This window comes from Saimiri boliviensis, chromosome 2 (genome assembly GCF_048565385.1).
Source record: "Saimiri boliviensis isolate mSaiBol1 chromosome 2, mSaiBol1.pri, whole genome shotgun sequence".
Lineage (NCBI taxonomy): Eukaryota > Metazoa > Chordata > Mammalia > Primates > Cebidae > Saimiri > Saimiri boliviensis.
This window is the reverse complement of record NC_133450.1, coordinates 173,850,060-173,877,303: the sequence shown is the minus strand read 5'-3', so window position 1 is coordinate 173,877,303 and position 27,244 is coordinate 173,850,060. Positions and strand designations below refer to the sequence as shown.

The 27,244-nt window shown below is 37.1% G+C and overlaps 1 protein-coding gene across 6 annotated transcripts in view; it reads right to left on the bottom strand.

The window, feature by feature from the left end:
• Window positions 1-27,244, bottom strand: part of FOCAD (focadhesin) — a 312,140-nt gene that overhangs the window by 227,913 nt on the left and 56,983 nt on the right. For 4 of the 6 annotated variants that reach the window (XM_074394918.1, XM_003928127.4, XM_074394919.1 and 1 more), the window contains 4 exons: window positions 24,980-25,084; window positions 11,375-11,476; window positions 3,911-4,115; window positions 604-810 (listed from right to left, as the gene is read on the bottom strand). In XM_074394918.1, coding sequence (XP_074251019.1) covers window positions 604-810; window positions 3,911-4,115; window positions 11,375-11,476; window positions 24,980-25,084 — 619 coding nt within the window. Of the gene's footprint in view, window positions 1-603; window positions 811-3,910; window positions 4,116-6,713; window positions 6,764-7,499; window positions 7,583-11,374; window positions 11,477-24,979; window positions 25,085-27,244 lie in introns of those variants that run through there. The other 2 variants (XM_074394921.1, XM_074394922.1) reach the window with 2 other exon arrangements.

Sequence of the window (27,244 nt, the reverse complement as noted above, 5' to 3'; positions counted from 1 at the left end):
AGTATTTTAAGGATTTCTTTTTCTTACAAATGGTATTAGTAGTAGTGCAGTAGCAGTATGCTTTAACGGTGTTAGATCAAAATGCCTCGGATATGCAAACTCAATGAGTACATCCACCCAGTTACTGAAAAATTCACATGAGTGCTAACTGACATACTAAAATGTCTATCTGATATGGTTTGGATCTGTGCCCCCGCCCAAATCTCATGTCAAACTGTAATCCCCAGTATTGGAAGTGGGGTCTGGTGGAGCTGACTGGATCACAAAGGTGTTTCTCATGAATGGTTTAGGGCAATCCTCCTGGTGCTGTTCCTGTGATAGTGATTGAGATCCGGTTGCTTAAAAGTGTGTAGCATCTCCCCACTCCTCTCTCTCTCTCTCTCTCCTGCTTCAGCCATTCGAAGTGCTGGCTCCCACTTCACCTTCTGCCATGATTGTTAGTTTCCTGAGGCCTCCCCAGAGGCTAACCAAATGCCAGCACCGTGCACGCTGTACCGCCTCCCAAACCGTAAGCCAATTAAACCTCTTTTCTTTATAAATTACCAAGTGTCAGGTATTTCTTTATAACAATGCATGAACAGTATAATATACTACTATTCTTACCTCCTTCAGGAGTTCAACACTTTTCTCTAAAAGGTGAATTAAAGATGAACATTCTCCAGTTATCTTTAAGCTGACTTCACAGACACACAGCAGCTGAAGAGTCAGCTGGATAAGCTGAGTTTTCCAGAAAGCAGGATGACACAAAAGGCTTAAATATACTTCCTCAATAAACAGCATCGCTTCAGTTGTCTGCATCAAATCTTTTATCTGTTAAAAAAGTCATTATATGATCTTTAAAAATACACAAACCAAAGAATAGTTTGAAGCTACACAAGAAGCTTTCAACAATAAAAGTTTTTCTCTAAACCCATAAAGACTTAAAGGAGATGAAAAAAGTTACACAATTCAATGAAGGGTTAACTATAAAAGTGCACCTTACTCTTTCCTCATTTACCAAACTCCAATTTGCTACTGTTTTTGTTACTGCTGACTGGCACAAATTTCTTTTTCTTCATTTTTCTAGCTTCTCTGAGTGCAGACGTCTTAAAACACGTTACATGACAGTGCCAAAGTGTTGGGGGAAATTGAGTTTGGTTTTGAATTCTCCAAACAAACTCACCTTTCTACAATTCCAACATAGATACCTGACAGTAATGGCTCAGCATGTTATTCTAACATGCTACTAAGCCCTTTATCTGCAAGGTATTTGCTCAGACAGCCTTAACTGAGAGTATCATTTCCACACTTGGCAGACATAGTAAAACACCATATTCAAATGGTAGAGTGTCTTCTTAACAGGCTAATGTATTAGATAGGAAGGACTTGGGTGCTCTTGAAAATCCCAATTCAATTCAAACCCAGCTGTTCTGATCAAAATTCTGGAGCTGGTATTAAGGATATGGTCCTGCTCACAGACACATTGGCATTTCCCAGAGATTATAAACAATGGACCATCTGCTTCAATCAGGAGCCTTGTGTCTGTTAAATTCATCAAGAAGAAAGCCTACAGTTGACCAGCTGTACCTTTTACCAGTGGTTATCAACATAATAACCCAAATGACTATTAGTTATACACAGAGAGAAAAATTAGTTTCTAGCAAATAAGAGAAGAAAGATATTAAAAGATCAAAGAGAAGAAAAAGAAAATATTGTTATAAAAAATAAACATAAACAATCTGGTATAAATTATTTTGCTCTCTTGCAAACATACAGTAGGAAAGTCAAAAGGCCACAGAGAAGACACAGATTTAAAATAAAGCCTAATGTTTATTTGACAAAATATTTCCTTGGGTGCATTTATGTACTCATTTCTAATTTTCCAAAATAAAAAAAAATCCAAAAGACAACCTCAGCAAGCTAGCATTAAAGGCTCTCTAATCTTTAACATTATCAAAATTCTAGACAAGAATAATTTTGAAGTAACGTTCTGTCTTTGTGTGCAAATATATTATTTAATAGAATAGGTAATATGTGAGATGACAGGAGTCACAATTAAAATGAAAAAGACAATTCCACAAATATAAAATGAAAGCGCATCTGGCATAAGAAATAGAAATATGCGTTTCATTGACCATTCTTTCATCATAGGTCAACAGGGTTGCATGGTTACTTCTAAAACTTGTTTTTTAACATTTAAATGTGATTCTATCCTAGTGCTCAGGATAAATCAACAGCATTGTAGTTAGCTCTAAGAAGATCATTTCATAGCATATTTGAGCACCAAAAAAGTAGAAAATTCCTGGCAAAACAAAACGGAAAAATCTGGAAACCATTTGCAATGGGGATATTAGGAAAGTGAAGAAAAAATAAGGAAGGGAGGGAGGTGAGGAGGGAAGGAAGGAAAAATGGGAAGGAAAGAAGAGAGAAAAACAAGACAAAATAGGATACAGGTGGGTTTTCTTAAAACCTTATTTCATTTTGTTCTGAGAAGAATGGAAATGAGTAAGTAATTCAAAAAATGAAGGTCAATAAGTACTTGCTAAAAAAATGGTTGCCTTGCAAAATAGTGTGCTTCCTCTATCACTAAAATATTCCATTAGCCATGAGATAGTCATGTTTCAGAGAGTATAAGCAACAAGTGTATTGGGTGGGGAATGGATTATATTACCTCTAAGACCACTTCCAATCCTCCCAACACTTCATTCTAGTAAGCCGATTTGTTAAACTGAGTAAGTATGCTTATGTCGCTAGTTCCAGTAGTTCCAAAGGATATATCCCTTTTTTCTCCCATGACTGTTAGGTTAAAAAGCTGATTCCCAGAAATATTCCACAGAGCTTATTTCTAAAAGCATTTAACTTGTCAATACAGGTTTATAAGATGAAGACAAACATTTGTCAAGGAGCACAGAACAGAGTAATGCAGCCATGGTGTGAAAAAATGTACCCTAGTTCAAGACGTTCTGCCTATACATTGCTTTATTGCCCACACAAAACAAAAGCTTTGGAAAAGTCACAGGAGAATTCATTTTAATTAAATGTTCTCTGCCTTGATTACAGGAAAGTCTATCTGTGAGTCACAAAGGAAGGATTTACTCTAGTCACTCCTTGCTAACACAAACTTAAAGCAGGTCATGTGTGACCTCAAGTGATCACTTTGAAATACGTTCACAGATTCCTTCCATCAGCTAAGCAGCATGGTGCGCAGATTCCAGGCAAATAGCAAACCTAGATGATGGGAAGAGACTGACTGATAAATGAATCACTACACTAAAACCACAACACCTGAGCAACTGGATTTACTTCATATGCAGTTACAGAGACAATGACTTAAATTTCTCTTTCCCCTGAACTCTGTTTTATCCATGCTTCTGTTAATCACCTTTCATCTTTCTATTTTGAATTTTAAGAATATATATACAGTACTTGTCCTAACTCATTTACTACATGTGTGCTTCTCAAGAGCAGTATCCCTGAGAGCTGCTGCATATGTTGCAAGGGTACATGTGGAAACCAGAATCTAGCTGGTACTCATCGGCTGGCCAGGCTTTGCATTCTCAGAGCTGTTTACGCCCTGAGACACACCTTTATTTTCAATTTGCACACAGGTCTTTTTTTTCCTTGTTACTGTCTCAATGTCTACTGAAAAGAAACTCAACTCAAAACCTTTGAGAAGGAAAGGTTTCATGCCTGCTAATCCCAAAATCGATTATGTTGATTTATAATTTTTGTGAATTAGCATAGAACATAATATATTCATATTAAATCTGTATTTTATTTCTTTCATCTTCCCCAAACAGATTTTAGGCATTTCTAGAATAAGGATCATGTCTTGAGTTGGCCATATCACATATGTTCTAGAACTACCTTATCTATGACAATAACAACACTTAACTGATGCTAGATTTGTGGAAGAGAACGAAGACATTACCTGCAAATATGGAACCATGTCACAACACAGTTGAAGTATCTGCTGTTCCAGTATTGACGGTTGTTCTTTGTCACAAAGAACCCGGGGTTGAAGTAAGACTTTCAGCAGGGTTAGTCGAAGTTTAGCATACTCTTGTAACTGAGATGGTTCACAATACAGATACCACAGAAATGGTGCCATTATTTGAATGCATGAAATTTCTGACCTATAAGACATGAAATACATTAGACAGTCATTCAGTTAAACACATTATCAAGCAGACAAGTGGCAAATAACAACTTACAGTTCATGACATAACAAACTACCATATTATCAAGTATAAGTTCTTTTTAAGATTCTTCTATTCCACTATGACCTGCCTACATCTATGCCAAAAAGTTCTTTGTACACTGAGGAAAAATTATTCAACACCTGGAGACTGTAAGCTACATGCCCAACATCAAGAGCTATCTGCACAATAGAATAGCAACTACATCTCCAAAATCACTGACCATAAGAATCATCTGGTCTGGGCAAAGTGGCTCATGCCTGTAATCCTAGCACTCTGGGAGGCCAAGGTGGGCAGATCATGAGATCGGGAGATCAAGACCATCCTGGCCAACATGGTGAAACATTGTCTCTACTAAAAATACAAAAATCAGCTGGCCATGGTGGCATGCACCTGTAGTACCAGCTCCTCAGGAGGCTGAGGCAGGAGAATAACTTGAACCCAGGAAGTGGAGGTTGTAGCGAGCCGAGATCACACCACTGTACTGCAGCCTGGCGACAGACCAAGACTCTGTCTTTAAAAGAAAAAAAATCACCTGACAACCTTTCTAGAATTACAGATGTCAGGATCACCTCTCGAGGATTATGACATAAACATGAGTTGTTGGATAAAATCTACAGGGGAGGAGCTACGTAAAACAAATCCAGACAAACATCCCAAGATGATTATGATGACGGTTAACATTTTAACCCTTACAGTGTTCAAGTTACTGCATTTTATGTCTTTAAATCCATTGAATCCTCACCACAACCCTATGAAATAAAAAATAGTATTATCCCCACAACACAGATAAAGAAACTGAAGGAGAGAGGGGTGAAGTAATTTGCCAAGGTCTTCTTAAGCATTTCCCACCCTACAAATCTTTTTTATCTATTTATATTTTATTATATCCTGAAAACACTTAGTCCAAAGTCAGTAAAATACTAGAATGATCATGAAAAATTAAAATATGGTCACGTCATTAGCCAGCCTAAACAGTATCTAGCCCAATTCACACACACTCTCCATCATGTGTCCTCTGTTTATCTTTCCATCTTCACTTCTTGTTCTTCATTCACCACTAGACCACATTCAACTCTGTTCAGGTCTTTAACCAAGCCATCTGGACTTTCTTCTCACTTGCCATTTCCTCTACATGTAATATTCTCCCCTCCTACCCTTACTATTTCTTTCCCTCCCTGGTTTCTACCATCCTTCAGTTAACTGCTATAAAATTACTTTCTCAGGTCCTTCCTTCACACCTCACCTTGATCAGGTAATATAAGATGTGCTTTTATAGTACAATGCTTTATTGTCATTACTTTTTTTTTTTTTTTGAGGTGGAGTTTCATTCTTGTCACTCAGGCTGGAGAGTGCAATGGTGTATTCTCAGCTTACAGCAACCTCTGCCTCCCAGGTTTAAGCGATTCTCCAGCCTTGCCTCCTGAATTGCTGAGATTACAGGCAGGCACCACCATACCCAGCTATTTTTTTTTTTAATTATACTTTAAGTTCTGGGGTACATGTGCAGATTGTGAAGGTTTGTTACACAGGTATGCACGTGCCGTGGTGGTGGTTTGCTACATCCATTGCCCCGTCACCTACATCAGGTATTTCTCCTAGGGTCTTGCTGCATTGCCCAGGCTGGAATACAACAGCTATTTATAGGCACAGTAGTAGTGTACTGCAGTCTTGAATTTCTGGGCTCACGTAACCCTCCTGCCTCAGTCTCCCAAGTAGCTGACACTACAGGCTGTTATCATTACATATTTAATATCTATATCCCCTGCCAGACTATACACCAAGTAAGGCCATAGATTTCTGTTTACTGCTATTATCACCAATAACTGTATATACTAGGCTTTCAAAGAGATGCTCATTTAATTAATTCAGTTATACTAAGTTACAGAGTAGTTTTATGATTAGCATGCAATTAAATATCATGTTTTTATTTTGTACTGTTTTTCACAGTTATTATATGTAAGGAATGATTAGATAAGATAGAAAGACAAAATAAGAATTATCTATCCTCAAGAAGCACATGGTCTAACAGAGACAATCAGTTGTGGTCATCAACTAGAAGACAGAAAGTGAAAACTGCCAAAATAATGGTATAAAGTGCAGTTACTTCATGGAAGAAATGGTATTTAAATTATGCTTGACTGTTTGCATTTTTAAGTGGGAGCTAAACCCTGGGTCACACAGACAAAGATCGTAACAACAAACACTGGGGAACTCCAAAGAAAGGTGGGAGGGAAGAGCGACAACAGCTGAAAATTTTCCTGTTAGGTATTTTGTTCACTACTGGGTGACAGGATCAATAAAAGACCAAACCTCAGCACCACACAATATGCTCTTCAAACACACCTGCACACGTACCCCTGAAACTAAAATAGAAAATAAAAAAGATTTTTCTAAAAATAAATCACACTTGATGACATAATCTTATAACACCATACGTTTCATTGCAATGTGATTTCAAAATGCCATTAACATTAATAAAAATGTAAAAGTTAACAAGCCAATTAAATCTTACTCATTCATTCATTTACTCACTTGGTAAAACTTATTGCCCACCTACAGTATACCAGTCACTCATCTACATGCTGGAAACAAAGCAAGAAATAAAAATAGATTAAATTCTTGCTCTCACAGAGCTCACAGTCTGAAGACATTTTTTTTAAATCATAAGCTCAAATACTTATACAATCTATAAAAATCAATATAACTTTTAAGTTCATAGTTCTTACTGAAACATACATCTTTATCACACCTTCTACTTCAGAAAACTAAAAAAAAGATGGGTAAAAAAAATCAGGTAATGTATGTATGAAACACAAAGTTTCCAGCAAAGAAATTTAAGAAACTTCCTTCTTCATCTCTCTTTAATAATGTATTCCCCAAAGAATAAATACCACTCAGGTGTCAACAGCATCCATGAACAGCTTATCAGTTTTTTTCTACTTTGAGATGCTGAAGGTGAAATTTAAGGTTCACGTAAAAAAAATACATTTCCAAGATGCCATTATGATTTGACATCAGGAGCACAATGTTGAACTTCCTTAAGGACAATATACTATTTAAAAATTCCCTTTGCTTAATCTGTTCTGATTTTAGATTCTGTATTTCCTATGTGGTATGTGACGATCACTTCAGTAAGTATGAAATTACCAGGGGCTTAGGAAAAAAGGAATATTAAAAATACAACAGACAATCTGAAATCCCAAAGTGATTTAAAATGTTAAAAAATGTAACCAATTGTTCATGTACCTACACACAAGTCTTTACATTAAGTTCATCATGAGATGATGAACTTAATGTTGCTCTCCTCAGTTCTCTCACCTGAAAAATTAGATTGGATAATCTTAAAGTATCCAGGCCTAAAATCCATGATATTATCAATTTGCACAATTCTCAAATTCTCAGTTCCTGAAAGGTTAAAGGGAAGTCTTAACATCACAGGCCTTCAATAAATGAATGCAGAACATAATTATAAAATATTAACCAAATACTGGGTGCAGAGGTGTATGCCTGCAGTCCCAGCTACTCAGAAGGCTCAGATAGGAGGATCACTTGAGCCCAGGAGCTCCTGTCCAGCCTGGGCAACTTAGCAGACTTCCATCTCTTAAAAATACTAATTGTAATATCCCCCAAAAAAATCTAGCATTAAGATACACTGTCATTATAGGACATATACATAGTATTAAAAATGAACATAAATAGCTAGCTATCCCAACAACACTTTGCTTTCTCTCCATAGTTGTGAATCGCTACTCATATTCTTAACAACCTGCCTTCTCCATTACTTTTTTTTTTTTTTTTTTTTTTTTAAGACAAGGTCTTGCTCTGTCACCCAGGTTGAACTGTAGTGGTACAATCTCTGCTAACTGCAACCTCAGCCTCCTGGGCTCAAGTAATTCTCAAGCCTCAGCACCCCGAGTAGCTCTATTACCTTCCAAACAACAGACTGAGTTAACAGGCCCTAAAATTATATCTCAGGAAACTAAGTCTGCAGCCAGAATTATCAATTTCATACTGCAAGGAATAATCCCATAGTGCAAAAGTAGAAGTGAGGATATTGAAATTATTCTTTGTAAATAAATACAAAATAATTTAGAATTTCAGATGGCTCTAGATAGCCTATGCTAACACCTAAGAACTTAAGGAAAAGAACTGAGTCATTAAAAGATTATCAATAAGTAAACCAGTCAATTAATAATATTTTTTCCTCATGATATCTGGACAAGTTAGAATAACTACTTCTAAGTCACAGTTAAAATATACCTTTGAGATAAAAGTAGATAAGAGTACATTTATTATTTACTAAGTAAGGCATTGGAAAAGTAATGCATTCTTAAGCACTAACCTATAAATGAGCTCAATAATGAAAACAGCACAGCAGCAGCAGCACCTTTTATAAAGCATTTCAATTTATTTAGCAACAGAGAGAAATTTCATTAAACAAATGTGTTTATAAATTTCTTTGGATTTTTTGTTTGTTTCTGACAGAGTTGAACAAAGTCTTACTAAATATTGTCTTGCCTTTGAAAATGCAATCCTACATGAGGGAACACAGGATGATGTTCATTTTGAGCTATTCATTCAATTGTTACATAAATTTTTCTCACTAGCAGCCAATTACACGGTGCTATGGATTGAATATTTATGTCGCCCCAAATTCATATTTTGAAATCTCAACCCCAAAGGTATTAGGAAGTGACATCTTTGGGAGATTAGTAGATTACGAGAATAGAGCCCTCATGAATGAGATTAGTGACCCTATAAAAGAGGTCTAAGAGAAGTCTCTTGCTTCTTCCACCATGTGAGTATAGACAGAAAAAATGGCCCTCTGAGGACCAGAAGTAGGCCCTTACCAGACCCCCAATCTTCCAATACCGTGATCTTGGACTTCCCAGCCTCCAAAACTGTGAGAAATAAATTTCTGTTATTTATAAGCCACCCAGTCTATGGTATTTTGTTACAGCAGCCCAAACTGACTAAAACGCAAAGTCTACTATATCTCTTTAAAACTTTCAGTGGCAGTACATCCTACCTAGAAATTCTGTGTAAAACTGAAACTATGGACTTAGAACAGAGTGTTCTAAGAACCTGTATCTATAGGATACTATAAAACCTTCAAAAGCAAGAACGTAACTGGTGTGGGGAATGTAACTCAGGCATTACCTAGAATAATGGTACTTTTATCATGACTTTGTGTGATGGTACTTAGTATGTAGTGATATTATATATTGTAAGGTACTCTACAAACCACTACCTGAGCCCTTCTAATTCAGGGCCCTCATTTAATGAAATTCAACATTTATAAAGAACCTAGAAATGTGCCAGGCATTATTAATACAAAGAATAATGCGGCCGGGCGCGGTGGCTCAAGTCTGTAATCCCAGCATTTTGGGAGGCTGAGGCGGGTGGATCACGAGGTCGAGAGATCGAGACCATCCTGGTCAACGTGGTGAAGCCCCGTCTCTACTAAAAATACAAAAAATTAGCTGGGCATGGTGGCGCGTGCCTGTAGTCCCAGCTACTCAGGAGGCTGAGGCAGGAGAATTGCCTGAACCCAGGAGGCGGAGGTTGCAGTGAGCCGAGATCGCGCCATTGCACTCCAGCCTGGGTAACAAGAGCGACACTCTGCCTCAAAAAAAAAAAAAATAATGGGCCGGGCGCGGTGGCTCAAGCCTGTAATCCCAGCACTTTGGGAGGCCGAGGCGGGTGGATCACAAGGTCAAGAGATCGAGACCATCTTGGTCAACATGGTGAAACCCCGTCTCTACTAAAAATACAAAAAAAATAGCTGGGCATGGTGGTGCGTGCCTGTAATCCCAGCTACTCAGGAGGCTGAGGCAGGAGAATTGCCTGAACCCAGGAGGCGGAGGTTGCGGTGAGCCGAGATCGCACCATTGCACTCCAGCCTGGGTAACAAGAGCGAAACTCCGTCTCAAAAAAAAAAAAAAAAAAAAAAAAAAAAGAATGAAACACGGTCCCTGCCCTCAAGGTTTTACAGTCAACAGAGGAGAGTAATTATTAGAATGTTGTAAGAATAATGACGTTAGAAATCACACCTGCAACGTATTATGCAACCATGCAAAAGAGACTCCTAATACAGCTTGCAGTAAGAGAAGACCCTAGAGCAAAAAAAAACACACCTAAACAGAGATTTCAAATAAAGAAATTTATCAGGAAGAGAGTGTGGTAAGATTCAAGAATACAGCAAATACCAGTAAGCAAAAACATGGAGAAGGAAACAGCACTGCCTCCTGTGTGGAACACAAGGCAAGTCAGTGTACTGCTAAATCATAAACTGTGGGATGAAGAGAAGAGAAGATAAAGCTGGTGAGACAGATTAGAACTACATCATATTCTAAGCTACTATGACATATTAGATTTTATCCTGCAGTCCAGGGAATTTCAAACTATTTCAGAAACCAAACCTTTTTGTTTTTCCATAGAAAGCTTCCATAAGCTATCAACAAGTAAGTGCTATGAAAAGAGATGAAAGGGTAGGCACATCCTCCAAGCTTAGCCCACGCAATGCAAGTGCCGTTTGAAAACCACAGCCACAGAGACTTAAGTACGGGAGCGATGTAGTAAGATCTGCTCTCTTGATAGATCCTTCTGAGGGATGTTAGAAAATGGATTTGAGCAGGACAAGACTGGAGGCAGAGATACCAATTAGGAACAGGTGGCAGGAACCACAGCAAGAGATTATGAGGCCCTGAACCAGTGCCATGGTAGTAAGGATAGAAGAAAGGGGAGTAGCTTTGAGGACCATCAGAAGGCCTTGCTGAAAGTATGCTAACTGCATATATAGTGGCTACTTGATCCCACTTGGCGGTAGCATTTTATCCCAAGTGGTAGGTTTCTAATGGAGAGACTAACTCATCAGCCAATTTCAAGGCGAAAGAACCTATCTCCTACATGTATTGTGTAGTAGCTTACTGAATTTTTCTAGCCAACCTTCCTAACCACTTGCTGATGCATCACCTCTTTAATAATAGCTTTTCTCTTTTCAATATCTAAACAACCAATAAATCTGGCAGATTTGTTTACTCTTAAAAAGAAAATAGAAAACTATAACCTGCTCTAGGACATTTCTTCAAGAGAAAATATTATAATCGAAAGAAGCTAAAAAAAAAAAAAAAACTAGCTCTGAAATTAGCATATACCATTCTGTCTCCCTCCCTTATTTTATTTTGCATTACCTTTCAGAGCACTCCTGGAAAAAAGCTGTCAGCTGCTGCAAAAATACCGGCCAGCAATCAGGTCTGTGTTCAAGCACAGTGATCAAAGGCTGAGGATGATTTCTGAAAAACATAGAAAGTCACATGGGAAGCTGTCATTTCAGGACCACACATTTTCAATATCTGAATATAGCAGCAAAGAAGCCAATACCATCTAGAGACCTTTTTCAGGATCCATTATTGTCACAAAATGATCACTTGCTCCATTTGTTGCAGAATTGGTTCATCAGAACCGACATATCCCTGCCTTTACCTAACATTTTTGCAGAAAACAAAATGGACTCAGGAGTCTCAGAGATCCAAATCTGGGAATGGACTCTGCCATTTAACAGCTCTGTGACATTGGCCAAGCTCCTGAATCCAGTAGCTCTATCATATCCATCCCCTTGATCCTTCAATTCCTAGAGGTCACAGGCCACCTCCTGCTCCTGCTACCGCTGCTCTCTTTCCAAGCCTGGAAAGTTCCATTTCCTCCAATACTACCCCAGCCCATAAGCGCTGTCTCTCCCTGTTTCCACGTACTCCATTACTCTCATTGTATGGTTCCGTGTTTTCCAGCATATTTACAACGAGAAAAAGGAAACATTCCTTCCATCGTAACAGCGATCCAAACTGAACATGCGTAAAATTTCTATTGAATGCAGATGAATCCTTTTATTTGAGCTACTTCCATTAAGATACCCAAAGAGACTATATAAAACACAAAATCTGAAATTTGAAGGCTTCTCAAAGAATGGGGTTTAACCCCCTCACAAAAAAAAGCACAACCATGAGTTATTTTAAATAGTTCAAAAAGACTACTAGTAATTGCGAACTGATCAACTTTTTAAATTATTAACTACTATACAGTTCTTAGTTATTACGTGGCTTTTTCCTCCAAGAAAATATTTAAATAAAATTTAAGGCCAAGCACGGAGGCTCATGCCTGTAATCCCAGCACTTTGGGAGGCGAAGGCGGGCAGCTCACCTCAGGTCAGGAGTTCAAGACCAGCCTGACCAACATGGAGAAACACCATCTCTACTAAAAATACAAAATTATCCAGACATGGTGCTGCACGCCTGTAATCCCAGCTACTCGGGAAGCTAAGGAAGGAGAATCACTTGAACCTAGGAGGAGGCAGTTGTAGTGAGCCAAGATTATGCCACTGCACTCCAGCCTGGGCAATAAGAGCAAAACTCTTATCTCAAAAAAATATGTATTTAAACGCTCATTGTAAAAAAATGCAAACAATACAGAAATATCAATCTTTTTAGCATAAAAGGAACCACATACATGATGCTATTCTTTAATTTTAACCCAACTATGTATCTCCAGCAATTATTTTTATTAAAAAAAGAGTAACAATCAGACCATCAGTTACACTCAAATGATTTTTTTTAAGACTGCATTCATGGTGATTCTCAAAATTTGATGCCTTACCAGTTAAAAGTAACTGGGAACTTGTTAGAAATGCAAATTCTCAGGCCCTAACCCGGATCTAATACACAGCCCTGCAGGAAATTCTAATGCACTGCTATAAAGCAGTGGTTCCTAATCTTGGTTAAAAGCTAGATTATCTGCAGAGCTCTTAAGACTATTGCCCAGGTCTGTTACCTTAGACTTGCTTGCAATGAAGTTTGTCTATTAGCAGTTTTTAAAAACTCTATAGATAATTTTAATGTGTTGCCAAGATTCAGAACTGCTACAAGTAAAAACTACTGCAGGGATGTTGGGGGTACAAAATGTTCTGGTTTCTCTTTTAAAAACAGAAGAATGCAGTAGATCTATCATGTTGAGACACATGTGAAACACCTCTCTGACACTACCACACAGTTTCCGGGTATAACACTACTTCTTTATTTCTTCTTACCCTCACCTAACCTATCAGGTACTAACTAACTTCACATGCTGGCAGCCTCCTACTTGCTAAAGCACAGGCTATTTCTGACTTACAGGAATGCTACCACTGCTAAGGGAACACTCCAAGCAACTTTTTATGCCAAAACTCAGAAATCATATCAAAATCATGTTTTCCAATTCCAAACCCTTTGGCAGTTAAACCTACCTAGAATTTGCTTCCACTCTAGTTGCCACCAATACTAAGAAAATTATTACAAATCCTAAAAGCCTCTCAGGTATGTCACATCAAATGAAATTCTTAGATTCAAAGTTTAGCAGGTTGTGTTCAATTAAAACCACAAAATAGGCCACTAGTAGTGATTCACACCTGTAATCCCAGCACTTTGGGAGGCCAGGGTGGAAGAATTGCTGGAGGCCAGAGATTTGACACCAGCCTGGGCAACATAGCAGGACCCAGTCTCTGCCAAAAGCAAACAAATGAACAAAAACAAAAAAACACCACATAAAAACGAAGAAAACTATTTCAGCTTTGGATTCTTCAGATAAGTACCATATTGCTAGAGTATCAGATATAGTCAACCATTAATCTTCAAGATAATGGTGGCATTTATAAATATTTAAGAAGAAAACTCAGTAAGTTACGAGTTTTTGTGTGATTATAAGGCAATAAAGTGCTTTTCAATATTCTTCCTTTATAAGCCATCTTCCTTCCATCCTTCACATCCCCCCACCAAAAAAAACTGCTAAGCATCCATCTCCTTTTTAAAACATAGTTTTTTTCCAAATTCAATCAGGTTAACAGAAATTTTTTTAAAAAGTATAAAATGGGATTAGAAATGACATATATATGGCAAACAATTCTATTATAATTTACATTCATGCATAACAACGGAGCCACCCCAGCTTTGTTGCACAATGGCCTGTTTTGCCAGCTATTGGATTCAGCAGATTTTATTTAGTACCTCAGACCTAAATAAAAAAAAAAAATTAGATAAGGCAGCATATAGTAGGATACAGATCATAAATATTAATTACAGATTCAGACATCTGGATAATTAAGTTTACCCAATAGTTGATTATGTGAGATCTGAGTGGCAGTATTGCAGCTGATACACAATATTGATTCCCAGAAGCTGAAAAGCTTGAGGAAAAAGGAAAGCATAAGATGAGAACACTGACTCTTCCTGTTGATCAGCATTTGATTATTAACGTACTATTTCAACTGAGTATACTAACCTATAATCAAATCATGGCCAAAATTTTATTTTAATACTTTAGTTATAATGAGGAAAAAGCTAAATTCTCCCTTAGGAGTCATCAAATTCATATGGAATACATATATAAAATAATCCATAAAGCCTTAGGCTTAAGTAATAGAATGGATGTATTTTTTAATTCAATAAACTTCATTTTACAACTGCCCATACATGAGAGTCTTAGCACTACTGACATTTTGGGCCATGTAATTCTTTATTGTGGGGGTTGTCTATGCACAATGGCCTCCATTCACTAGATATAAGTAGGATTTCTCCTAGTCATGACCATCAAAACTGTCTCCAGACACTGTGAAATATCCCCTGGAGAACAAAATTGCCCCTGGTCAAGAATCACTGCATTGAGTAAGTGACAAGGACTATGGAAGGCATATCACCAAAGAAAGCATTGCACCAGTCCCGAATTGTTTAAAAAAAAAAAAAAAAAGACTATGCTTCTACTTTCCCCTTTCCTTAAACTGAACCAAAAATAATTAATCAACCATGATCAAAGTTGAGATTTTCTTATAAAAATAGTTATCAAATATTAACACTGAGTACACAAAAGTAACACAACACAGTAGAAACTAGAAGCCTTAAAATGGAAAACAAATGTAAAATTATTCCTCTGAAAAACATAGAATAAAGGGCATTAAATAATATTCATGCTAATTTGGGTATAACAGAAAATGAAGTTATTTTCCTATTTAAAATGTTATAATTATAGCATTTAAATTCCATAAAGCTAAGTATAGTTCACTCTTGCTGTATTCAAAAGTTGATAATTACATTATGGATTACTCAAGATTTTTCTTTTTTTTCTTCCTCTCACCCACTGCTTGTTATCCTTTCTATTTTTTCAAGTACATCCAACTGAGAAAGGTCAAGGTAAATGAAAGGATCCACAATTTAAAAGAGTCAAGTTAACAAGTTTAAATTGGAAGCATTATTGACCACAAAAGGGAAGAATGTGGTGGGAAAAAGACTAAAACACAACCTGAGTCATGACTCGAATTTCCAATTATCCCCAAACCTGCTATTCAGGTTATGAATAGTAAGTTGCCTAACATCATTTTATTCGAAACGATAGATAGGCTGACCAATCAACCCAATCACTTGTAAATAAAAGTAACAGTAGCAGACAATAAGCTATACAAGTTTGGAAAAAATAAAGACAAACCTTGCACATTATCATCATTATTATTTATAATTAATATATGCAGTGCCTATACAGCATTATAGGAATCATCTACTAGTATGTGGCCATGTCCGTATCTCAGAATAAAACAGAAATGGAGAGGTGAAATGAAATTGTGGGGGAGAAGAACTGATTTAAAAGAATGAAAAGTTTCAAATTTATGTCCTGGCTCTGCAACAAATCATGTGATCTCAAGCAAGATAATTAACCCCTCTTGGCCAAAGTTTCTTCATCTATAAAATAAGGCAATCAGACTAAAAACCTTCCAGAGTGAACACTGTATAACCCAAGACACCCATGAAAACCCTAACCTTAGTACTGCTCAGGACTAGAAATGGAAACAAACCCTCCAAAGGCAAAAAGTATTAAAGATGGTAGCTTGCTGCTACTACTACTAATTCTAACCCAAGCTTAAATGGCTCTAAGATCGTTTAATAAAATCTAAGTCCTCCAAAAAGAGGACTTCTATTTTTAGCTCAAAGAGATAAATCACCCTATTTTTTTATTTCATTAGGAAGTAAAGTGCTATGTCCAGAAAGAGTCCACAGAAATGTTTAAATCAGAATTTCCTAACTCCTGAGATACCCAATAGATTATGCTTTCTCCTTAAAAGAGAGTAACAGTGTTCCTAAAGATCAATACAAACCAGGCAAGCAGGTCACCCTTCTTTGGTCTCTAGTACTTCTAATATTAGTCTCCTTTAATGTGTGCTTTTTTTGTTTTTCTTTTTGTTTTCTGCAATAGATGAACCAATTTGTTGCACATTATTTGGAACTTTGCCATTTCATGATCTGCATATATTTCAATTGCTATTTTAAGTAAAGCATTTAATGTAATACCTAGCAAACAGAAGAACTACTATTATGATGATCATCAGGACAGGTTTGCTTCTTAAATTACAGCATAAGCAGTATGAAAACTGGGTATGCGTCTTCTTAATCTCTTTGTTTCCCTTTCAGTGCCAAATGCCAATCTACATTAAATGTAATTATCACATACACACTTTCCCCAAATCACGTTTTTAAACTCTTAAACTGGTTGATTCATGTTGCAAGTGACAGAATAAACTTGATCATGGGAAGCCAATTTATCATAGTCCCTCTAGCACACTGTCCCAAAGCCAACACTCTTTAGAGAAAAACAGCACAGAGGAAGCACACAGAGTTGGTGCCTAATACTTCAGTGCTCCCCACTCCTTATTAATATCATCAACAGCACAAAGCAGTACAGTACACGCATCCTACCAGAACAGAGTGAGGAAGGATTCAATGATAAATGCATGGTTCCCCCAGACTAGCACAGAGGCAATGATAAAATATGTAACTGGATTCACCTTTCCAAGTATAAATATATCAATCCTAATAGAAATGAGGGAAAAAAAAATTAGTCTGTGGTAGGCCAATCAAAAGCAAAAGTTATTTGTAACCTTTAAGTCACCTCGACCTTCTTGCTACATCTCTGTATATAGGAAAGCTATGATTTTATTTACATCATAAATTCAGCAACAGACACAGATTGCCTTTTCTGTGTGAGGAAACAATGCCTGCAGTCACCATGCATTTTCATGTATGCAGCTGTGACCCTGGCGCTTTCAGAAGCATAGCATAGCACTTACTACATCAAATATGCATTTTAAAAGCATTTCTTTACCTGCTCTGAATTTTGATTTGAAACTGCCGGTTAGAAGCTAAAGAAAGATATTTTTTTATCTGCAGATTTCAAACTGAAAGATGCAGAATATAAAATTATAAAGATTCCACCATGAATACTACTGTAAAAAAGAAACAAATCAAAAGAAAAAATTAAACAATAATTGTGAATTGCTATATATCCTTTAACATAATTTTAAGACAAATGCATCTTTATCCTTCCCACATAAGCTCCTAGAAAAAGATTTGGAGCAAAGCAATTTTAATTTTGACATTTTTGAGTGACAACATCTTTGAGTCTGTAAAACAGACAGTATAAAATTCCTTTCTTTGAAAATATACTTCCTATTACAGTGATTATTCCCTCACAATGACCCCTTCCCAGAATCCCTTTTACAGAGCCAGAGTTTTAATGAAATGGTGCCTGCCAATGTCAAAAGTCTGGAACTATTTTAAGTATAAGTCAATTGGTTAGGGATCCACAACCTTCCTTTTATTAAGCTGTGTGCTACAATCACTGGGAAAAAAAAACACCTTGAGACAAACAAATAGGCTGACAGGCAAAAAATACAATATTTTTGTGGCTTTAAAGACATTTATAGAAAATTATAGTACCAATCTTTCAGTTAAACATCTACACTTAGAAGAACGTATCAAGTCCTTTCTGGTGGCTACTTCTAACAGGAAGACTGTGTGATGTGTGCAGCTTATTCTAAAAGTGTGATTATAAATCCTAGGGGTAAACCCCAGATGATTAGACCCATAAATTGTGAACAAAGAATTTCCTGAGCGGAAAAGAGGAAAGAAAAGAGGAAATGAAAACAAGAGCAAATCATGTAGCTAGACAGAAAGATGAAAACTGCAAAGAGACAGACGGCCCTTGCAAAGTATTGCTGGCTATGTTTTCTCAATGACTGCCCTACCTTACCTTTTTTTTTTTTTTTTTAAAAAAAAAAAAAAAAAAAAAGACGGAGTTTTGCTCTGTCACCAGAATGGAATGCAATGGCTTGGTCTCAGACTACTGCAACCTCCACCTCCCAGGTTCCAGCAATTCTCCTGCCTCAACCTCCTGAGTAGCTGGGACTACAGGAATGCACCACCACACCCAGCTAATTTTTGTATTTTTAATAGAGACGAGATTTTACCATGTTGGCCAGGATGGTCTCGATCTCTTGACCTTGTGATTTGCTCTCCTTGGCCTTCCAAAGTGCTGGGATTACAGGCTTGAGCCACTGAGCCTAGTCCCTGCATTCCTTTTTATCTATAACTCTGCTGGGCTTTTTCAGGAGTGGATCTGATTACATTCTTTCCCATCTTCGCTGATTTTTCTATAACAATTTCTACAAGCCCTCTGAAATTATATGTAAATTTTTAGTATATATGCATGTGTGCATTTTCTATAATAGAGGGAAGTCCAAAATTTTAATGCAATTCTTAAAGAAGGTCCTGACTGCCCTCCCAAAAAAGGGTTCATACCAGTAAATTAAACATAAGTATAGTTAAGGCAATTGCTGCAATTCAGTCTCATTAGAACTTCTGCTTTCAAAAAAACTATAAAGACCATTTCCAAAAAAAAAAGTTCCATATGATGTGTTCTGTCCAGAAATGGTGGCTCCCAGAGTGTAAGTTTTTGTAACTTCAGTAAAATAAATTATTATATTAATGTATTCCACTGGTTTCAATCCCTTGTATCAGCTTGATTGTATAGGTGTCATACTTACATTACTCTAAGTAAAACCAAACATTTATGCCTCAGGAGATTCCTTCAGTATATATTCGAGTATTGAAATAATCAACTACTCCAAAAGCAAAATGCTCACTCTGACAACAAAACTGTATAATAGCTGATGGTCTGTTTTTTTTTGTTTTTTTTTTTCCAAAGAGTTAGAGGATGAGCAACATCAAGAAATAGTAAATGTAACAATGAAATGTATATAGAAATGAAAAACAGTAACTAAAGACTACAGTTCATTTTCAGTATCTTAAAAAAAGTATTCTACCTTTCAAATACACATAAAAGGCCAAAAAAAAAATCGAAAAATACAAATGATCTTAGCATCAAAAAATTCCAGGATCAATAAAAATTTATATCTATGCAATGGATTAAAACGAATGAAGTACGGATGCATGCTACAACATGAATGAAACCTTGAAAACATTATGCTAAGTGAAAGAAGCCACACTGGATTGTTCCATTTATAAGGCCAATCCAGCGACACAAATGGTAGTATTTTCCAGGGGCTGGGAATAGAGAGTACTGGGGAATGACTAATAATGGGTATGAGTTTCTTTTTGAGGTGATGCAAATATTCTGGAATTAGTGATGAAACTTTGATCTCTGACTTGTATACTTAAAGAGTAAATTTTATAGTATATAAATTATATCTCAATAAAAAGGCATTTAAAATATTTCAAACTTAGACACATACTATTTTTAATTAACATTTTTACAGTTTTAGAAAGCACATGTATCACATAAAGTATAAGTATCCTGCTAATGTTAAAAAAAATTAACTTAGATTTCCCTTAGAAAATAAGTTCAAATCAGAATCTGATTTATCTCCTTAATATCCTTGATAGCTTAACAGTCATTTCTACCTCTAAATAATATAGCTATCTCCTTTGCCACTAACAAATGTAAAGGGAATGATGGAGTTAGAAAAAAATCACCATTTTGTAGTCATCAAAGTGAAAACTGGTTGGGGGATCTGAGCTTAATGAGTAGCAGAATATTTGCATGGTCTCAAAATGTATTCCCCACAGATTGCTTATTAGTTCAAAAAAAAAATAGTAACTATTCAGTAGAGAAACCACACAACCTCTACTGGGTGACGAAAATTAAAATCCCCAATGAGAGGCAAGATGGACATCAGTACCTCCAGATGTGATTATCTTCAAAAGGACATAGCATCATTTATATGGAATTCAAAAATGCCAACACCAAGCAATCTTTCTCATCCAAAGAAAGCATGAGAAACAGTTCCAGATTTTAAAAGGCTAAAAAGGTAAGGCAACCAAAGGCAACATGTGATCCTAAATTAGATCCTATACATTAAAAAGTAAAAAAGCAAAAGGTAGGACATTATTGAAACAATGGACAAAACTGGAACGTGGACTGTACATTATAAAAAAGTATTGTATCAATGTTCAATTTTATATTGTATTCTGGTAATGTAAGAGAAAATCCCTGTTCTTAGAAAACACACTATTGAATATACATAACCTACATTCAAATTTTTTTATTAATAATATAGAGATAATGATAAAGAAATGCGGCAAAAAGCAAAAACACTGATAAATCTAGGTAAATAGTACATGGTACGATTCTTGTAACTTTTCTGAAACTTTAAGATTATTTCAAGATGGTAAGTTGAAAAGAAACGTTTTTAAATGACTTCCTACTGCTCTTTAGTAAAACTCAGTCTTTGCCACAGCCTTGTATATTCTACGCCCATGCCTACCTCTCCTGAGCCAATGTTCCTGCCTCACCCTCCCTAGAGCACTGAACTCCAGCCACTCTGCCTCCTGTTAGTTCCTCTCATGTGCCAAGCTTCTAGGCACTTGCCTCTCCTACATCTGAAACACTCTTCCTGCACTCTTCACCTAGCTGACTCCATGACCTCCTTCAAGACATTCAATAGGAGAAACTGCAAAAACAACACTTAAAAAGCTAGCTATTGAAATTTAAAATGGGATTACATTTTGATATCTACAATCGAAAACTAGTCTTTGAGCATTTAAATCAGTATTTATCTTGGACTTGCTCTTGTTTTTCTGTATTTGATGGCCCTAAGGGATGAATGTATTTGCCCTCAGTGATAGGAAAAAAATCACTATCAATTAGAAAATGTCTCAGCCTTTAGGATACACATCTTTAAGTCCTTAAACGTAACTCTCCCTCCAAATAAACTATATACTACTATAAAAATATATGAACAAACACAAACACAGAGCACATAACTTTAATCTGCTCAGAGTACAATCATCCATTTCTGCTGTCCTAATTGCCCACTTCAGAGCACACCATCTGCCACAAACATTTAATATTCCCTTATTTCAGAAAGTACAGTTTGATGTTTCTCAGACCAAACCTTCCCACAAATAAGGTTCTTACCATTTGATATTTGTGCATGTCAGCCACTGTCTGGCACATCAGAAAAATACACGAATTCTGGAACAAGCAGTTACTGCTCATGAATTCACAGCTATTTCCTCACTTTAGCTGAGGGAAGAGAGATCTTTAAAAGACTGCCATAATATGAATATGCAGAGAAAAAATTAAAACCAAAAGCACATGATAAAATTTCAGGGGAATAAATGGCATACTACAAAGCAAATAAGAAAATGAGCCTCTAATAATTTACAACTCATGAAAATTTAGTTATTCTTCCCCGCAACCAAACTACCAGCCAAATATTGATTCTCTGCTGCACTTCCTGCATGATCAATATTAGAAAATGTTTAAATAGGCCCAGTGCCACGACTCACACCTATAATCCCAGCACTTTGGGAGGCCAAGGCAGGTGGATGGCTTGAGCTCAGGAGTTCGAGATCAGCCTGGACAACATAGCAAAATCCCATCTCTACAAAAAATAGAAAAATTAGCAGGGCGTGGTATCACACCTCTAGTCCCAGCTACTCAGGGGGCTGAGGTGGGAGGACAGCTTGAGCATCGGAGACAGAGGTTGCATTGAGCCCAGATTGTCTGGTTGGCAGAGACCCTGTCTCGAAAAAAAGAAAAGAAAAAGAAGAAAAGAAAATGTTTAAATAACTAAAATCTGTAACAGAAAAGGGGGGTCCTAGCTAAACAAAAATTCAGACCAAATAAAAGAGGGAGGGGAAAAAAAAGTCTCAACTAAAGGCTACTTCATAGTGGTGTAAAAAAATGTTTCAGTATAACTAGAAAGGGGCTTCCGAAATTCTTGAAAATAGTACATGCATCAGAAGTCACAAACCTGTTGCCCACAGATTGCAACTTGTGAGAAGATGTGTTTTGTCTACCTACCCTACATTTTTAAAAATTTGAATTTGTTGTCAGCATTTAGTCAAGAGATTTCACATAAAACTTTATTTATATTGAAAGATCTGAATGTATGGCAACAATGAAGTCCCACTGCCTCATGGCAACAACTGGCCAGCAGTTCTTCACCCTAACCTGCACACTGGAAATCACATGGGAAGCTTTTAAGAAAATACCAACACCTAAGGCCAACCCTTCAGTCTTGTGAGAAGATTGCAACTTGTGAGAAGATGTGTTTTGTCTACCTACCCTACATTTTTAAAAATTTGAATTTGTTGTCAGCATTTAGTCAAGAGATTTCACATAAAACTTTATTTATATTGAAAGATCTGAATGTATGGCAACAATGAAGTCCCACTGCCTCATGGCAACAACTGGCCAGCAGTTCTTCACCCTAACCTGCACACTGGAAATCACATGGGAAGCTTTTAAGAAAATACCAACACCTAAGGCCAACCCTTCAGTCTTTCTGATTAAAGCCCAGGCATCTACACATGTAAAGTTCCTAAGAGGGCTCTAACGTGCACCCAGAGTTGAGACTCATGGGCCTAGAGCAGGCGTCCCCAGACGTTTTTACACAGGGGGCCAGTTCACTGTCCCTCAGACCGTTGGAGGGCCGCCACATACTGTGCTCCTCTCACTGACCACCAATGAAAGAGGTGCCCCTTCCTGAAGGGCAGCAGGGGGCCGGATAAATGGCCTCAGGGGGCTGCATGCGGCCCACGGGCCATAGTTTGGGGATGCCTGGCCTAGAGTATTACACTTGGCATATGCTCTTCAGCTAAGCAAAGCAGCCAAACGTACTGTACTATGCTTCCAGTTATCCCCATCCCCCACAAAGGTACTGAGAATTGCAGCTCTATATAAATATCTTTCGCCTAATCTTGTTTAAGCCACAAAGCTAAAGAAAAGACTGCTTAGAAAGCAGTTAAGCAGTATGAGCTACATTAGCTACACATGTTTCTAATCCAGTGTTTCTCAAAGCCTGGTCAGTAAACGACCTCCATTCAAATTCCGTGTTAAAAATGCAGAAGTCTGGGCCATGTTCCAAATATTATGCACAGCAAATGAGTGTCAGTTTCTAGGAGGATGTTCAGAGTACTCCTCCCCTCCTCCTCTCACAACCACCCACCCACCATCTGACCATGATGAACACTAACATGTGTTAGAGCCATGGAATTTTTTCAATGAACAAATCAATGATCTCTTACATTTTCTCTCTTACATCCATAGTTGGCTTGCTCTCTTTGGACTGCTTTTCCTTTACAATCAATGTTTGGTTCTGCTTTTGGCCCCTCCATTGTCCCTGACTGACACAGTAAGATAAACTTGGTGCCTTGGTACTTAGGAAAATACAGACTTCTTGCCACCCAAAAAGACAGAAAAGAAGGCATAGTTAAGCCACCCAAGATCCCCTCTAGTCTATCTCAAAGGGGGCCTTGAAGCTCACATACGGTACCATCAAGCTTTCAGATACTGAAGCAATAGTTCTCATGTGTAATCCATAAATGACCCATTTCCATATCACTGAGCAACTGGATAAACATGCCAATTCCTGAGTCTCACACAAAACCTACTGAATGAGCTAGAATCACTGGCAAGTGGGACTGAGAAGCTGTACTTTTAACACACTGCCCCAGTGGTTCTTAGGCAAGACAAGTTTGAGAACCACTAAGCCCTAAGTACAATAAAAAGAATACCCTCTCTACAGCTTCTTCATAAAATTTAGAGCCACTGTCTAACACTTAGTTCTCTTATCTCTCCTTCTCTGTCTACTCCCATACTGATACAACTTATTCAGTTCAGCACAGACCATTTAAAATGACCAAATATTCCGTTGTACTGTGATTCAAATTAATCAGCTATTAGGACAAAAAGAAGTTAAAAAAAATACTTAAGCCCCAACAATATCCTGGCACAGTGCTTAATACCATAAAAACACAGATTAGCTGCATGCCCAGAAAGCTTACATTTATTTGTCATACCCCTTCTATTTTAAGTTAATCCTACAAAATAACCAGAAAACACCTCTCAGTGGAGTTCTAAGCTTCTCATATCCCTTTTATGCTTTCATACACAGCTCATCAGTTGCCTCTCTAAGGCTGAAGGATACTGCTAACCAACATGTGGCAAAGAAGGCTCTAAAACAGCATGACAATTTTATGCTTGACTCAGGTAATCATAGCTCTCTTGAGAGGAATATGCTCTTCAGGCTCACCTCTCCTCTGTTTCTGCCATCCACAAACCCCCTTGGAGGAACTTACGGCTCTTATACACTCGATTACACTCTCCTGATTTATAGTGCCAAACGGCCATTCACATAAGGACTCTCCATAAACATTACTGGATTATGCCAACTCAGGTGATTGATTCCATACCTCTCAATGTGCCACGTATCTAAAGACAAACCTATGTATCCAATTCTTTTCAGCTCCTCAAACTAGGCTTCCTATCCATACCTTGCACCAGCTGCCTTTTGAAACGAGTCTGAAGTTAAACGAACCAACTCTAGGAAAAATGAATTAACAGGTCAAACATTATGGATAATTAAAGGTCTAACAACTGCACACCTTCGTTTAAAAAAAAAAAACAGAAAAAAGACTTACCTAATAGTATATATATTCTGAATATTCTTCTGCCCACCTTGTCCTTCCTTAAGAGCTTGCATTTGTAGTAATTTCATAATGGCTTTTATCAAGCCTTGTGTATTTCTGTAAAGAAATATAACATGTTAAATGTTATAGATAAAAAGTGAATCTTCCAATCAGGTGCTTAATCCCATCGTTTTAAAACAGTTTTAATACTTGTTACCCACATTAAACAGTAGCCACCCACAGGCACTCAACTCATTCTACAGTACAGCCAAAACCCATCCAACACATTTAAAGAAGAAGAAATGGGGCCAAAGAATCAAACCACCAATTTATCAATCAGCTGCCTACACCCTCTTGGGGGGAAAAAAAATCAATCAGGAAAAAACAAACATTAGCTCATATAATTTCAAGCAGTGACCATAATGGTTACCCACACCAAATGACCAAGTCTTTCATTTACAAATATCAGCAGAGCATGAAAAACATCCAAATACATGAAATGAATCAGCCACTCTAAAAAGTGGACTAGGCAACCAATCAGAGCAAATAACTCCATTAAAATAGAACTAATAAAAAGGAAATAGCAATTTAAATTTTTCCGTTATTTTTGTAAGAAAAAAGAGGATAAACACCTCAAAAAGAAAAGCAGGCTGCACTTCTTAAATAAAGATCTCCCTGGAAAATAGAAAATATTAGAAATAAACTCCCTATCTGCTAAACTTAAAAAGTAATTTTTTTTTGAGACAGATTTTCACTCCTGTTGCCCAGGCTAGAGTACAATGGCAAGATACCAGCTCACTGCAACATCCGTCTCCTGGGTTCAAGCGATTCTCCTGCCTCAACCTCCCCAGTAGATGGGATTACAGTAATAAGCCACCATGCCTGAGTAATTTTGTGTTTTTAGTAGAGATGGGGTTTCGCCATGTTGGTCAGGCTGGTCTCAGACTCTTGACTTCATGTGATCTGCCTTCCTTGGCCATCCAAAGTACTGGAATTATAGGTATGAGCCACTGTGCCCAGCCAAAAAGTAATTATTGCTTAATTATGCTTGTTAACATTTATTGAGCATTACCATAGGTAAGCACTCTAAGTTCTTGTATTATATAATTTACTACCAGAACATGGTTGATTAAAAATCAATGTTAACTTTATTTTTCGTTTAGAACACTACTTGGACTTAATGGTATCATTTGTGGCATTTATGTGTGATGTTACTGAGTGTATTTTTCAACGGCATTTAAAGTTTTCCAACTGACAAAAGGTTTGGCCACTTACTAGACCTGCACGGTTCAATACTGTAACAGTCACATATGGCTACTGAGCACCAGTAATATGCTTAGTCCAAATTAAGATGTTCTGTTAAGTACAAAATACATGATAGATTTGAAAGACTTTGGAACACAAAAAATGAATATTAAATACCATGTATATTTTTATATTGATTACATGTGAAATATTTTGATATACTGAGTTACATAAAATATATGATTAAAATTAACATCATCTATTTCTAGTTTTTCAATGTGGCTGCTGGAAAATTCTCCATTACATACATGGCTTGCATTTGTGACTAAGGTTATATTTCTGTTTCACAGCACTGCTCTGGACACTCATATGGTTTAGTGCATAAACGGATTCTTTGGGGAGTATTGAGGCATTTTTCACCATCTACAATAGTATGTTTTCTCTTCCATATGGATCCTCTTATGACAATGAGGATCCTCTTCTGCAGTATAACTCATGGATGAATCTTTCACGACATATCACGTGTATGGTTTCTCTCCTGTGTGGATCTTCTGGTGAACACAGAAGTCCCAACACTTCATGAAGCCTTCTCCATAAATATCCTCTCTCCTGTGTGTGCTCTCCAATGGATGGCAAACCAAGATTTAGTCTACACACATGTTACACATTGGTACCGTGTCAATTCTATGGTACTTTGGCCCACAAAATGGCCAGTGAATCCCACTGTGACTCAATGAAGATTAAAATGGAAATTTTTTTATCAACTAGAATGATATGTAATTGCCTTAAGCAGGTCTGACTGCATGGCATACCCTTGAGGACTTCCCTGGGTAACTGACATATTGCCTTGTTTTCTTCCTTTGGAAATGCTCACATTCTTCTGAGATACTTCTCTATGGCACTAAATTTCTAGAATCCTCTTATGCCAGAGCTAAGGAAGAAGATACCTCAACATAAAAACTTTTAAAATAAACCCCGTTGCAATTATTCACACCATTTACTTTTACAGAATCAGATCCTTTTTGTAGCTGA